Source organism: Zingiber officinale, chromosome 4A, assembly GCF_018446385.1.
Source record: "Zingiber officinale cultivar Zhangliang chromosome 4A, Zo_v1.1, whole genome shotgun sequence".
Classification (NCBI taxonomy): domain Eukaryota; kingdom Viridiplantae; phylum Streptophyta; class Magnoliopsida; order Zingiberales; family Zingiberaceae; genus Zingiber; species Zingiber officinale.
This window is the reverse complement of record NC_055992.1, coordinates 106085467-106101627: the sequence shown is the minus strand read 5'-3', so window position 1 is coordinate 106101627 and position 16161 is coordinate 106085467. Positions and strand designations below refer to the sequence as shown.

General features: G+C 35.5%; 1 protein-coding gene across 4 annotated transcripts; it reads left to right on the top strand.

The window, feature by feature from the left end:
- The first annotated feature begins 1086 nt into the window (after positions 1 to 1086).
- Positions 1087 to 6042, top strand: LOC121970469 (G-type lectin S-receptor-like serine/threonine-protein kinase At1g61500). 4 transcript variants are annotated; one of them, XM_042521224.1, is made up of 7 exons: positions 1088 to 1196; positions 2219 to 2971; positions 3172 to 3290; positions 3370 to 3580; positions 3676 to 3916; positions 4398 to 4451; positions 4556 to 4971. In XM_042521224.1, the coding sequence occupies exons 3-6, from the start codon at positions 3174 to 3176 to the stop codon at positions 4426 to 4428; spliced, it is 600 nt and encodes a 199-aa protein (XP_042377158.1). In that variant the 5' UTR covers positions 1088 to 1196; positions 2219 to 2971; positions 3172 to 3173; the 3' UTR covers positions 4429 to 4451; positions 4556 to 4971. The 4 variants fall into 4 exon arrangements, with proteins under 4 accessions (XP_042377157.1, XP_042377156.1, XP_042377158.1 ...); XM_042521223.1 differs by lacking the exons at positions 4398 to 4451; positions 4556 to 4971 and adding an exon at positions 5257 to 5406 and having other exon boundaries at positions 1087 to 1196; XM_042521222.1 differs by lacking the exon at positions 4398 to 4451 and having other exon boundaries at positions 1087 to 1196.
- Positions 6043 to 16161: the final 10119 nt, after the last annotated feature.

The window sequence follows — 16161 nt, the reverse complement described above, 5'->3', positions numbered from 1 at the left end:
TTTAAATTAATATATCTAAATTTTTAATTAAAATTTTCAAAATAGTATTTCTGAAAGAGCTTAATGGCATGGAGGATGACGAGAGCTATGGTCTAGTGGAAGGACGTTCAGTTGTCACTCAGGTATTTACGGTTCGATTCCTAATTACGATATATTTACAAGGATTTTATCTCTAAATAGGACTCGCAATCAAAGGATGCTGAATTTCTGGGTCGTCTGTCGCAATCGTTTTTCGATTTATTTTAGTGGCCGACAGAAAATTTCTATGAAACCGGACCGATTACCCAAGTTCAATATTTTCTGACCTGGTTAATCATTAATGTCATTGAGGGGAAAAAACTCTTCTCATCTTTTAATCATTTGACGATCGATTATAAGTCACTTTATAATTTATCGCCATTCAAATTATTTCGAGACGGAATGGGGAAACTATTGAAGATGAATATAATCATCCTTCTAACAACCATTGATTGATGGCATGGATTGTGCTGGACATAACTCATCAATTGGCATCTCTAGATATTTTGGAAAATAAGAGAGAATTTCTTTTATTGATTTCTTAATATCACACAACTCATATACAATTAATTAATGAAAGAAATGGACAGCAATCTCCGTGTAATTTCGTTAACCATTAATTTTCTAATAGGACGTTGACGAATTGTTAACTTATCCAGCCATTCCACAGTCTTCGAATTAATTGCATTTGCACAATTCTTTCAGTTTCTCAAATACAAACATTTCATTGACTAGACTTCCTGTTCTACGGTAAATTTTTTTAATATTTAAGCTGTTAATTGAAATTGAGTGTTTTGTTATAACTTGTAAAAAAAATGGTAATTCTAATTAGTCTTATATTATCGTTGCGCATGCAACGGCTAGCTCAGAAATCTAATATCCTTTGATTACGTCTCCTATTTGAAAGAAATTTTTTTATAAATACTCCGTAATTAAAATTCGAATCACAGATAATGAGGTGGCAATCTGAATATCTAACCGTGACACTATAACCTCATAGATATTTTGTTATAACTCGTAGCAACTATAAAAGGCAATACAACAGTAGCTTGCAGGTGCAAGCAGCGCAAATCATTAAGCTTAAGTTTTCGTGGCGAAGATGAAGCTTTTTCCTTTTCACTTGCTGGAAATAGTAGCAGTAACAGCACTCTTCTTTCTTGCCCAGTCCTCATCTTCTGGTATGTTTAAGAAAGAAATTTTAATTCAGAATTAAAGCATCACACAAGACTCTATTAATTTATTTTATTTCAGTAATTTATATTTAAATTTATCAAATGTTTACCCTACTTTGAAAAGATAAAAAATCAAAATAGCATCCTGTCATATAGTCAAAATGGCACAGCTATTTTTAAAATTGTTAAAAAGTCACTTCATCTATAATTTTCTATTTGAAATACCCTTCTGTGCTCTATTTTAGAGCTCTTTATACAAAAAGAACTTCAACGTGATGCTATTTTGATCAAAACTGAATAAAAATAATTCTAAAGTAGATTTTTTTTATAACAATTTTAATCAAAACGAAGTCAAAACAACTCTAAATTAGAATTTCTTTAATCATAAAAGTTCTAAGGTAAGTCAAATTTGGAGTTATTTTAGTTAAAAAGCAATTTTAAGTTGGAACTACTTTGGTGAAAGTTAAGCAGCTCGAAAATGAATTGAGCACATAAAGTATTTTGAACAAAATATTATTGGTGGTGTACTATTTTAATGATAATGATAATGATAATGATAATGATAATAAAACTATCTTTTAATTTTTACCGTTTAAAATTTATCAATTTATTCATTTATTTATTTTTTAAAATTATTCCTTGACCTAAGTGGCTCAAAGTGGTAGCAAATAAGTTAGTTGGCTAAAAATACTTTCAGTCCATTGGATGATTGAATATTCAGTTGATAGTCATCTAAAGTTAGACATATTTAGAGGAATATCCATTTCTATTCGATGCAAAATCTATTGTCTCTGGTGCTGTTAATAGAAGTTTTGACAATGTTACCTATTTGAAATATTAGTTGAAGTTGACTGACCAGTGGAAAATATCTGGGACAAAGCTGGTGTGGCGAATAAACATTTTGAGAAATAAAATTGTCCAGTAAATTTTAAAAATATATATACCGTTTTACATATTTCCAAAGAAAAAGAAAAAGTTAGTTTCATCTTTCAATAAAATATATTTATTTATTTATGAATTTGGTACAGAGGATACAATGATCCAGAATAGCTCACTTCTGAATAACCAGAACTTGACATCGACGGGAGATCACTTGTTCCAACTGGGCTTCTTTCAGTCTAGATAATAGTCCAGCGAACGGATACTTAGGAATCTGGTACTGCAATCTCACACCGCAAGAAGGCACTGTAGTATGGATCGCCAATAGAAACGAGTCTGTCAACAAATCCATGGCATCCTTCAACTTCACTTCCGATGGAAATCTAATCTTATTTGAGGAAGACAGAAATGTTTGGTCCACGGAAACGAGATCCACAGGACTCAATTCTGCACGCTTGCAGCTTTTAGATTCTGGAAACCTTGTGCTGAACGACAGCAACTCGATTCTATGGCAGAGCTTTGAGGACTCGAACGACAGCGACACGTATCTCCCTGGCATGAAGCTCGGATATGACAACCGGGCCAACACTTCATGGCGGCAAGTGTCATGGAAGAACTCTATGGATCCTTCTCCGGGAGACTACATCCAAATGATTCGTTCTCTACCTATACCGGATTTGGTCACGTTGAAGGGATCCGCCAAATACCATCGCTTCGGCCTATGGAACGTGAATCGGCAATGGTCACTAAGTTTTAGTTTTATCTGTGAGAAAGTAATGTCGATTATGGCGTTCAATTCATTCTCGCAGGTGGCTCGACTCCTGATGATGTACCAGAGTCAAGGTCGGTCTCGTTCGACTCAGAAGATTCTCGTGATCTTCATAATACTGATAAAGGAGTAGGTGAGTTCCTTCGCTTGTTCCTCATTGCTCATGCATACACTGAATTCTTATGCTGTTATTCCTTACGTTCATTTATTAGTTCGTTCGTTATTTGAATACAGAGTTTAGTTGAATTCTACATATTTCTTCATTTTTTTTTTTTGAAATCAAAGAACATGATGGAAGAATTATAATGATTAAGGGTGTGATCTTTGTGCCAGGTATGCTCAACACATTGGGTTTACTACCTTCCTACGATTTGTGTACAATAAAAAATGCAACAAATAATTTCTCTGATGGAAACAAACTTGGAGAAGGTGGATTTGGTGTGGTTTACAAGGTAAGAAGAGTTCCAGTATAGCAAAAGAGGGCCAATCTTTTAAATCAATAAATATGAAATAAATAGTTCGTTTTGCCAGGGTCAATTGGAAGATGCACAAACGATTGCTGTCAAGAAATTGTCCAAAAACTCTTCACAAGGCCCAAGTGAGTTCCAAAATGAACTCTCGCTGATAGCCAAGTTGCAACATAGAAACCTTGTTCGTCTTTTGGGTTGTTGTATCGAAGGTGCTGAGAGGCTTATCGTTCTTGAATACATGGAAAACAAGAGCTTAGACGCCTTCATTTATGGTAAATATTTTCTGTAATGAGTTAATTCCATCACTTCATAAATGGTTAGATATTCGTCTTCATTTATATGGCTAATCTTATTAAAATGACTCCAGATAAAATCAAAAGTTCTTTGCTAAATTGGCAAAAACGTCTTGACATTATAATTGGGATTGCTCGAGGCCTTTTATACCTTCATCAAGACTCTATCTTGAGAGTCATTCATCGTGATCTTAAGCCAAGTTATATCCTCTTGGATAGAGATATGTCTCCAACAATTTCAGATTTTGGCATAGCAAGAATAGTTGAAGGAGATAGAGATCTTGCAGATGGAACTACTAGACCAATTGGAACGTTGTAAGTTAATTCTTCAAGCTAAATTTACTTGCATCCAAAGAAAAAATTGGAGAGAAATAGTGCCTATTGTTTTTTATATTTTCCCTTCTATTATTCTATACAATCAAATAATACTCTTCTATATAGTATAATTTTTTATCATTTTCTAATAAAAAATAAAACTAATGTTTAAAAAAAATATGGAACCGCCACATCAGCGGCCCCCCTAGAGCCAGTCCCACGGATATGGAGGGAGGTAAATGCAGGTACACAGGTGGAAAGTACATGGCGGAGACGTTAACCCCAGGCAGTGACACCCCAGGGATCGACCCCTGGACCTTTCAGCCACAGAACTATGCACTCCCCATCTGTGCTACGCCCTGGGGAAAAAAAAACAAAACTAATGTTTAAGTTCTTGAGTGCAGTGGATATATGACACCTGAGTATTTATCATGCGGATATTTCTCATTTAAATCAGATGTGTTCGGTTTTGGTGTGATAGTGCTAGAAATCTTAAGCGGCAAAAGGAATAGAACATTTGGCGAAGAAAATTCAGGTTTAAACCTTTTACAACATGCAAGTTTAATATGAAAACATGCATATTTACCTTTACCTTCATAAGTCATTAGAATTCAAAATCTAATTCATATGTAATTATAGACATATAGACTTTGGAAGGAAGGAAGATCCTTGGATATTCTCGATGATGCAGTAGATTGCTTGTATCCAACCATCAAAATCCTGCGCTGCATCCTAATGGCTCTTTTGTGCGTACAAGATAACTATGAAAACAGACCAACAATGACAGAGGTGGTGATGATGTTAACAAGTGAGGATCATTTGATTCCACTCAAGCAACCCACAATAACATCAACTCGTAGTGACGGAGATTGCACTACCAAAGAAATGAGTATCACAATCACATGTCGATGAATTGTGTGTCCTTCACTTATTTGAATATAATTTTATCATAAACAATACTATTATATTTTGTGATTTGTGTTTAAAGTATTACTTAAGCATGTTAAACTTGAAGATCATCTATGCAAATGAAGACTTTTTTTTACTGTTGACTATGAGGTATTCCCACACTAAATTAGATGTGAGACTATTTCTTCTCTAGTCATTTCTAGCATGATTAGTAGCTTACAAGATGCCAATCAAACATCTTCATATATATGAGTTCAAAATTTTTGATATTTTCACAAACATATAGTAAAATTTTTGTCCTCTATGTTTATTTCTTTTTTATTTTCCCTCCTAAGCTCCCACTCTTCCTCTGTTATATCTTTTCACTCAAATAAACTCGCCCTAAAGGGCTTACATCGTTCCAATTGGCCTAATAGTTGCATTTTTTTTAGGTCCATCTCCTTAAAATTTCCTTGCAATGTCAAAATCTGAAATATTCGGAATCATGTCCTTGTCAAGGAGGATATTGCTCGTCTAAGATCACGAAGGATGACTCTCAAGAGAGAGTCTTGATGCAAGTATAGTAGTCCATGAGAAATCCAATTATAATCTCAAGGCATTTTTGCCAATTTAGCAATGAACTTCTCATTTTTTCTGGCACATTTGCTTAAGATTAGATGATTAAATTGCAACTGATGATGACAATGAAACTTAATATAAGCAGGTATACTAACTGTAAATGAAGGCATCCAAGCTTTTATTTTCCATGTATTCAAGGATGATGAGTCTTTCATCTCCTTCAATACACGACCCCAAAAGTTGAACAAGATTTCTATATTGTAACTTGGCAATCAATGAGAGTTCATTTTGGAACTCGATTGGGCTTTGTGAGGAGTATCTCGACAATTTCTTGACGGCAATCATTTGCCCATCTTGAAACTAGCCCAACAAAATGTAATATACTTGGGAATATGTAAGTATATTTGAAACACCAAGTCTTTTCTTGCAACACTAGATCTCTAATTACCCTGTAAACGACACCAAATCCATCTTCCCCAAGTTTATTTTCTCTTGAGAAATTATTTGTTTCAGCTCTTATCCTAGATAAATCGTAGGAAGGTAGTGCCCTTAGTGTGTTGATCGGAAATGCCACAAAGACCACACCATTAATCAGCAGAAATCTTCTCTTATGATTTTTACTCAGACAACAAAAGAATGGATAGAGTTCAAATGGACAAGAGAAAGAACTGATCTACGCCACTATTATACAGTGCAGACTCCTCAGAGCCTATCACAATCAACTTTGATGCATCATCAAAATCCATGGGGTAAAGATTGTTTAGAGAGCTTCTGCAGGTCACCTCTCATTATGCGGATACAGGTACTTTCAACTGACTTAGGATGCTTATTTGACTGGAAAATTTATTAACATGGTAGCAAAAGATGATAATGTTCACCCAAGATGTTTCTCATAGCCAATCAGAAAAGTAAATTACGAGTGGCTACTAACCTGAGCAGTGACTAGTGCACGCGGGGAGAATTTGCCAAAATAAAATTAGATAAAGTTGATAATATACTGAAAAAAGATTCTTCTCGTTCCCTTTCTATATTTATGAGACGTTAGAAAAATCATACTGATGTAATTGCATCAGACATTGACAGCAAGTTCAAGAGTGCACTTCTGGGAAAAGTATGGTGCTCATCGAGCCCCGTCATCACATAGTTTTATCCTCCTTTAAAGATAGTATCTATTCACGAATCTACTTTACAGCACACAACCTTATCATGAATATTATCGCGAATCTACTTTACAACATACAATCTTATCGTGAATCTACTTTATAGAATACAACCTTATCACGAATATTTTACAAAGCTAGTGTGGGCCCGCCATGTTCTGCTACAGTTTCAAGCAAAATGAAGCCATTCTTTTGACTGCATCATGGAATGAATAGGCTGTGCTTGCTAACTGGTCATTGATCTGTTTAGTGGTTGGATACTAATCGGACCACCAGTTGTCCTTGGTACTCTGGTTGAGACATTCCTGGCTTTTAGGGAATAAAGCAACCTGAGCTGCTGTAGTGCATATGTTGCTTGTATTGCTGCTTGTGGTTGCAAGTCATGTAATTGTTCCCTGATTTCTTGTTCGTACTCAAGGGTGTATGGGTATTTGTAGAGGAGTTGAAGAAGTTGTTGGTATTTTTCAATGAGGTCGAGAGGGTCAGGAGCGCTTGAGTCATTGTGGCTTGGGCCTCCTAGCTGGGCTTGTTTTTAAGCTCGTTGAGGGCTGGCGCTATCAACTCCAGTTTGTTGAGCAAAATTTCCTTCGGCCATTCTGGGACCCTAAGTTTCTTGAGCTGTTGTTATTTTGCTGGTTGTTTCTTCATATAGCATATTTGCAGCTTCTTCTTCTTCTTCTTCTGGGATAACGGGCTCCTTTCCTCTTTCCATGGCTCTGAAGTCCGCACTTAGTTCTTTTTCAAGAAGGCCTTCATATAAAGATTTATAATAAGTTACCTCCCTTTTGAGTCTTTCCATTTCACCTTGGCACCAGGATATATAGTATTGCTGTTCATTAATTAGATTTTGTGGAAAGAAAGGGGTTGGTGCGGCTAGGGCTGAGCATTCGGTTAAAACCGAACCGACCGAACCGAATAAACCGAAAACCGAATTAACCGAAATTTTTTGAACGAACCGAACCGACCGATTTTCAAGTTAAAAACCGAGACAACCGAACCGAAAAAAAATCGGTTTATTCGGTTTTTTACCGAATTAACCGATTAAGCCGAATTTTCCACAGCATACTGCACAAGCATCAACAACAACAACTAGCTGAGAAAAAAATTCCATTATCTGGTCAGCATACTGCATAAGCATACTTTGTTTTCGTATATGCTCCCAACTTCTGGATTAAAACCTGCAAGCATCCACAAAGAAGGCCCTGCAGTTCATTGACTTCATTCTGCACTCACGCTCATCCACACTTGAAATTCTGCTTACCTTCCAGTTTAATTTGAAGTGTGCATTGGCTTCATTCTGCATTTCTGCTTCTCATGCAGTCACGCACTCACGCTCATCTCATGATCTGAGTTTGGTGTACATTATAACTGGGAGCAACTTAGTCACTACTGCTAGTTGATTTAAATAAAATACAATATTCAAAAACCATACATGACCTGGGATAAGCAAATAGAAAGAAGGCAAGGTTCACATGTCATTTCTAAAATCTGAACAACTCATTATTATATAAAAAGTGAAGCAAACAAATCACATACTCACATGAATGAAACCAACACATCCTCATTCTAATTCAGATGAAACCAACACATATCCTCATTCCAGTTTAGATGAAACCAAATATACATTTCACTCAATCACACAATTGAGTTGTCACAAAAGAGAACTCTAAAGAAAATTGTCAATAACAAAACACCACAAAAAGCAGCAAAGTCTACTTGTTTGAGAGTTGAGACATACAAGAAACTTCACACAATTGTTTGGTTACATCAAGATAAAAAATTCATAATTTGGATGGCAGCCCAGCTTTCACATATACAGCAGAGAGCAACATCAAAACAGAAAACAGCAACGTCAACCCCAACATAGCTGTGTCCTTAGCAATCCTTTCCAAATAAACCTGCATTATACACATCAAACTGCATAAATTCAACTATTTCACAGAACTACTATTAAGAAAATTTATAAATTTTTAAGATCAAACTGCATGCTACTATTAAGAAAATTTGTAAATTTTTGGAAAGACCAAGTAGTAAATGGACAAAGAAAACTATTTCAAAGGACTCCTAATTAGAGTTTGAAATGGATGAGGGGAGAAGCTTATGGTAACAAATGTAACCAACGAAGCCTCACAAGTTCAAGAACCGATAGCCTTTCAAACTTTAAATGAAGGCCATTAAATGTTGCAGCTGATGCCAATCCAAGAAATTGGAGGTAAGCAAGTTATGTAGAGCAGTAGAGTTTCTGATCACTAACTCATATTTCTCAATTTTTGGACTACTTCATAATGGATTATGTCAACAGATGCTAGAATTCATATTTCACTAGAAAAGTTTGAGATGCTATAATTTTTTAAATAGAGTAACCAGTTCCAAGACAGAAAACATAGTCAAAATTACCACAAGGTAGTCAACATTAATTGATCAAGTCCTATTGAGCTAGATTGCTAGCTTGGATGGCAAGGTTGCTAGCAATGAACGACACAAATGAGCACCAAAGCTTTTGATAGAGATTTGACTATGTTTTTTTTTTAAAATTTGACATACCTTTTTCTTTCCGCAAGTGGTTCTATATAGCTGCAAACACCACAAAAATTGAGGAATAATAATACCACAGAAAGTGAGCAAATTAGAAAGTGAGCAAATTAGAAACAACAACACTTATATCATCATATAGCTTCATGTTCTTAGTATTGAGATCAATTTAAATAAAATATAATATTTAAACATACCATTGATCATTATGTCACCGGTGTTGTCGAAGAAGACGAGTCCATTATGATCTTTGAGAAATCTAGTAAAAACATGCAAGTTAAGTAAATAAAGTTTATAATTATAAATAAAATTTTAATTATATTTTTTTTAAAAAAAAGAGAAAAACTTACCGTTTTCAAGTTTTTCCATATCCTCTAAAATTTCTTCAACGTTGAGTGATTGCAAACTTAACCGAAGCCAATCTTGAGTACAAATAAGACTTTCTACCACCTTAGGAGTTAATGAACTCCTAAAACAATCAAGTACCCGACCACTAGTACTGAAAGCGGATTCTGAAGCAACTGTCGATATCGGAATAGCTAATACATCACGAGCAATTTGAGAAAGGATAGGAAATCTGTGACAATTTTGCTTCCACCATCCCAAAATGTCAAAAGTATCACAATATTCTTCAACTATTTCATTAAGATACTTGTCCAATTCTGACATATTGCCATCACCAAAAACTTGTGCCTTTTGTTTTTTATACTTCGCTATGATTGATTGTCTTTTCAAATCACTCATATTTGTTGGAGTATTATCATTGCCAACTGATTCTGGAATAGATGAAACTATTGAAGTACCACATTGAGGCTCCATTTTTTCCTTATAATTCTTGTACAAAGCAAACAAAGTGTCCTTTATTATCTTTCCTACTTTTGCACCCTTCTCATCTCCATATAATTCAATCAACATAAATTCTACAAAATCTAATTTATGCCTTGGATCAAGCACCACCGCAATATAAAGCAACTTATTCATTTTCTCGGGATCTCCCCAATACTTGTCAAATTTGTTTTTCATTCTAATTCCCATTGAATACACATCAATATCATCACTTTGTTGCCACTCCTTCAAGATGGTATGGATATAACTAATCTCGTGTGCAAAAGTATTGGATGTGACATACAAAGATCCTGAAACTTTTAATGTTAGTTCATAAAAAACTTGCAGTAGCGATGCAAAAAGTCTAACATTATTCCAATCTGCACTTGTTGGTTTCCCATCAAAAGTCTTCAATTCTCTTTTAGGTTTACCATCTGATTCAAGTATCATCTCTTCATTCTCATTCAAAATAACATGCCATTCTGTATATTGAAGATCTAATTTGAAACATGGATCTTGTTCATCAAACCTATCAAAAGCTCTTTCAAATTTTTGAGCTGTATTCAACATCAAGAAAGTTGAGTTCCATCTGGTTGGTACATCTAAACATAATGAATTTTTGCTTTCAATTTTTTCAATCTCTACACATTCTTTGAACTTGCTTAATCTAGAGGGGGATTGCTTAACATATTTGATTGCATTCCTGACCTTCATCACAGATTGATTTATATCTTTTAAGCCATCAGTAACAATCAAATTGATTATATGAGCTACACATCTCATATGGACATATTCTCCCTTTAAAATAGTGGAATCCCAATTAGTCATCTTTTTTCTGAAACTATTGATAGCAACATCATTTGAACTTGCATTATCAACTGTAATAGTAGAAATTTTGTTAATTCCCCAACCCCTCAAGCAATTTTCAATGGCTAAACTAATAGCCTCACCTTTATGACTTGTAATTGGACAAAAATTGATAATTCTTTTCTGTAAACTCCAATTTTTATCAATGAAATGGGCTGTTAGACACATATAATTGATTTTCTGAATCGATGTCCATGTATCAGTGGTCAAACAAACCCTTTGTGCTGAATCATGCAACAATTTTTTCAATTTTTCCCTTTCAACTACATATAATTCAACACAATCACGTGCAACCGTCCATCTTGAAGGAATTCGAAACTTTGGACATACCATAGCCATAAATGTTTTAAATCCTTCTCTTTCTACAAATTTGAAAGGGAGTTCATCCATTATGATCATTCTAGCTAATGCTTTTCTAGATGCATCTTGATCAAATTTCCAAGAAGTTAAACACACCTCACCCTCTTTTAAACTTTGTTGTAAACTTAGTTGTGCTTGAGTTGTTTCAATAACATGAGGGTGTTTTTTACATGAGGTAATATGAGATCTCAAGCTTGTTGTCCCATTTCTATATGGATCACAAAAAAATTCTTTATCACAATATTTGCATTTGGCTTTCATATCTGATGCATCATTAGTAAACTTTATAAAATGATCCCATACTTCACTTCTTGGTTTCATTGCTTTTCTCTTAGTTACCTTTCCTTTATAATCAACTGTAGTTTTTGTTCCCACTGAAGGACCAATTTCAGATTCTTGTATTGAACAACTATTATTAACATCCATATTTGATAAATCTCCTTGCATTAATACCAGATAAATATTGATCACAGTCTTCACAGATCACTGTTCAAAATTGCAAGTGTAATAACACTGTTTAAAATATAATTAACTAAAACTAAAAGACAAATATGAAACTCAACTATAACTAAGCATGATAATACTTATCAGGATATCTAGACACTGTTAACTACTTGAATTCAATAAAAATTTCAATACAAGATCAATGCAAACATTACAAAAAGAAAAAACAGATTCAGACTTATGATCCTTAACTAATGAAGTTGCTAAACAGAATAAAAAATTATCTATAAAGATAAGTATTGATGGATGATGGATCCCATAGGTTGCTTTTGTTAGAAATATTACTTGTTTAAGAAACATTGCTAATTGTTGCAGATTTTTCTGAATACAAGCCAAGACAAATAGAACAAAAAAAACACTCAGAATGGAAAGTAGTTATTGACGGGCAAGTAATTTGTACATTTTTCACTTATTTGGCAAAAAGAGAAGTGAGAAACACTACTAAAATACTAGAATCAAACTCACCCAAGTTATTGCCTTCCTTTCTCATTGGAAACCCCTTGTATTTAGAGGCATTGCACATACAAAAAAAAAGAAAATGCAAATGCTAAAGCAGCAAGTTTATGTGATGCCCATATCATGTTCTAAATCTGGAATTTGTTTAAGGTGTCCAACCTCCTTTATCACATCAGATGCCTTTTGAGTTCCTCAGGAATTACTAATGTCTAGTTAAAATGTAGTAATTATCCAATCAAAAGAACACAAACTAACTGTGACTTAATAAATTTCCTGCAAATACCTCTAATTTATGCAGGCGGTCCAGTGTGAGCACAAGGAGGGAGCAATGAGCACTCGAGTGGTGACTGCCTGGAGAGAGTGACGAGAAGAGGGAGGGTTGAACAGGGACGATAGACGGAGTCACGGAGATGCTGAGTCGCAACCTCGAAGCAGCCTCGCAGCAGCCTCACAGCAGCCTCGCAGGTGCTCGGCCAGGGGAGGACCGAAGGAGAGATTCGAAGACACGACGGAAGGAGAGACGAGAGAGGGTTGAGCACGGTGTCCGTCGAGTTGCAGCGTCGCAGGTGATCACCGGCAAGAGTTAGAAGGGATCGAGGATTTTGGGTGACGCGGTGGGGAAGGGGGGAGTCGGGGAGACGCGAGCGGGCAAAGCGGCGGCGGCGAGTGAATGAAAAATTAGGGATTTAGGTTGAAAACTTTAAAACCCTAGGTTCAGGCGTTCAACTGTTCAGGTCCAGCCGTCCAGGTTCATCTGTGACCTCTGACCTGAGTCCGTGACCACTGATCAGTGATCAGATTTTAACTTTTAAACCTGGTTTGGATTAAAAGTATTAAATAATTCGGGTTTTTCGGTTTAACCGAATAGGCAACTCTAAACCCGAACCCGAACCGAAAAAACCGAAAAAATCGAAATTTTTAACCGAATTAACCGAAATTTCGAAATAACCGAACCGAATTTAAAAAATCGGTCAGTTCGGTCGGTTTATTCGGTTTGACCGAACTTTTGCTTACCCCTAGGTGCGGTGCGGCAGGAGCCATAGGTACTGTGTCCTTAAAATAGTAGGGGTCATATAAATTACAAGCAGTTATAAGACATTCCGGGCAGTGTATTCTGCCTCTCTGCACTGTATCTCTTTTGCAGCAAGTGCATTTTAAAGGTTGGGAAGGAAAGATTACCTCATTATGGTGCCACGGGTGAGAGTATTGCATCTGCCTATCTGTTACTTTGACTTGAGGACGATATCCTCCATCAATTTCTCCTAACATATAGATTTGCTCATTAAGGTGCAGAGTTTGTATGGATTTCTGTAAATCCTCATAATCATCTTCGCCTTCGAAGATGCTATGAATAGCATCACTCTGTGCTTCTCCTTTCTGTACAGAAAGAATTTCACAGTCTTCTGGTAGATCAATTTTTTCAAAAATAGCTACCCTCTTTATATTTCTTTTTTCATTGGGCATTCCCTTGCAAAATGTCCTTCTTGACCACATAGGTAGCATTTGCATTTTTTGTTTCTTATCAGATGTTTCTTTTTCTCAATCCGAGCATGAGTGTCATGTGGTTTTCCATTGTAAGTTCTTGATTTCCTAATTTCCATCCTTTTCTTTTCAGTATTATAATAGCCCGTTATTGGTGTTTGGCTACAAAAAGAAAGATCTCTAATTGATCTTTTGAATGTTGCGTTCCTGCACTCTTGCTGTAGAAATTTATATACATATAGTATTCTAGGAAAGACGCAAATATTGAGGATAGTTGTGAGATGTGAGTATAAGAAATAAGGAGAATGGATGAAAACTCACAGATTCTTATTACTTCTTAATACAAAGCTCCGCATTAGGATAGTTGCGAGATGTGAGTATAAGAAATAAGGAGGAAGGATGAACGCTCACAGATTCTTATTACTTCTTAATACAAAGCTCCAAGTAAGTACCCAAGGATCGCTTGTGTTCTGGCAAAGAGAAGAGACTATCCTTATATATAGAGCGTAGATATGTCGGGTGCTGATTGGGCCCCGTCGTCACATAGTTCTATCCTCCATTAAAGATAGCATCTTATCGCGAATATTATCGTGAATCTACTTTACAGCACACAACCTTTGTTGGTTGCTACTCGGAAAACCTAATGGTTCCACTGTACAAAAATTTTTGTACAAAGGTCTGAACCTTTTCCTAGCTACCATGTGTTCTTTTAAATTAAACTTGAATCGCCTGCGGAACTTAACACGTTTGATCCAAAGTTTAATCTATTTGTTCTTTTAGGTTTAGACTCGGATCTCCTGCGGAACTTAACACGTTCGATCCAAATCACCTAGGTTATTAATTTCGTTAAATATTAGTTTCCAAAATTGGCTCCCAATACTGACGTGGCGAGGCACAAGACCTTCTTGGATATGGGAACAACCACCACCGACTAGACAAAGCCTTTTAAGGAAAGTTAATATTTAATTTCCTTAAATAACTTTAGGTCAACCGAAAAGAACAATCAAATCACAAGGAAAAAAAATAAAAGAACACAACATCGAAAACAAATTCGAAATACTAGAATCGTATGCCTTTTGTATTTGGTATTATTTCCAAAAATAACTAGTATGATGTGGAAAGGAAAAATACTAGTTATACCTTTTAGAAAGACCTCTTGATCTTCTACCGTATTCCTCTTCTAACCTCGGACGTTATGTGGGCAACGATCTTCCAAGATGAGGACCACCTAGCACCTTCTTCTTCTTCCTTCAAGTTTCGGACAAGCACCAAAATCCAAGGATGAAGAACTTTTTTTCACCAACTAAGCTCCAAGGGATGCAAGCTTTCTCTCCTTCTTCTTCTTCTTCTCCAAGTAGTATCCGGCCACCACAAAAGCTCCAAGCAATATAGAGTTTCGGCCACCACAAAGAGGAAGAGAGGGAGAGAGGATGGCCGGCCACAACACCAAGGAAAAGAGGGAGAGAATAATAGAGGTTGTGTCTCATGAAGGCACCCCAACCCTCTCTTTTATATTCCTTAGCTTTGGTAAATAAGGAAATTTAATTACAATAAAATTTCCTTAACTTTCTTTGACATGAATTAATTAAGAAAAATTAAACAAAATTTCTTAAAACTCCATGTCTTGGCCGACCATATCAACAAGGGCAAACAAAGCAATTTCAATCAATAATTAAAATTCCTTATTTGTCTTTGGAAATTTTAAAAAATAAAATTTCCCTTTAAAATTCCTTCATGGTTGATAAAAAGAAATTTCTATAATTTTAATTTTTTAACATGTGAATAATTTACAAAGAGAAAAAATAAAACATCTTTCCTATCTACAAATAAGGAAAGAGATCTAATCTCTTTTCTTAATCTTTTGTAGAAGAGATATTTTAATTTTAATTCTCTCCAATAAATTATATCTTCCACATAAGAAAAATTTTAAATTAAAATTCTTTTAAATTTAATGGGGGTCGGCCACCTAAGCTTGGGTTCAAGCTAGGGCGGCCACCCATGAATCAAGGCTTGGCCGACCCTAGCTTGATCCACAAGCTAGCTTGGCCGACCCCTACATCATGGGTATGAAGGTGGGTATAGGTGGGTATAGTACTCTATAAATAAGAGGCTACGATAGGGACCGAGAGGAGGAATTGGTTTTGGTCTCCCGATAAAATTAAGCATCCCGTGTTCGCCCCGAACACACAACTTAATTTTATCAATAATAATTCATTCCACTAGAGAACTATTATTGAACTACCGCACCAATCCCAAATTACATTTTTGGGCTCCTTCTTATTATGAGTGTGTTAGTCTCCCTTGTTTAAGATGTCGAATGTCCACTAATTAAGTGAGTTACTGACAACTCATTTAATTAATATCTTAATCCAAGAATAGTACCACTTAACCTTATCGTCATGTCGGACTAAGTCCACCTGCAGGGTTTAACATGACAATCTTTATGAGCTCATCTTGGGGACATTATCAACCTAGATTACTAGGACACAGTTTCCTTCTATAATCAACAACACACACTATAAGTGATATCATTTCTCAACTTATCGAGCTTATTGATTCATCGAACTAAATCTCACCCCTTGATAAATTAAA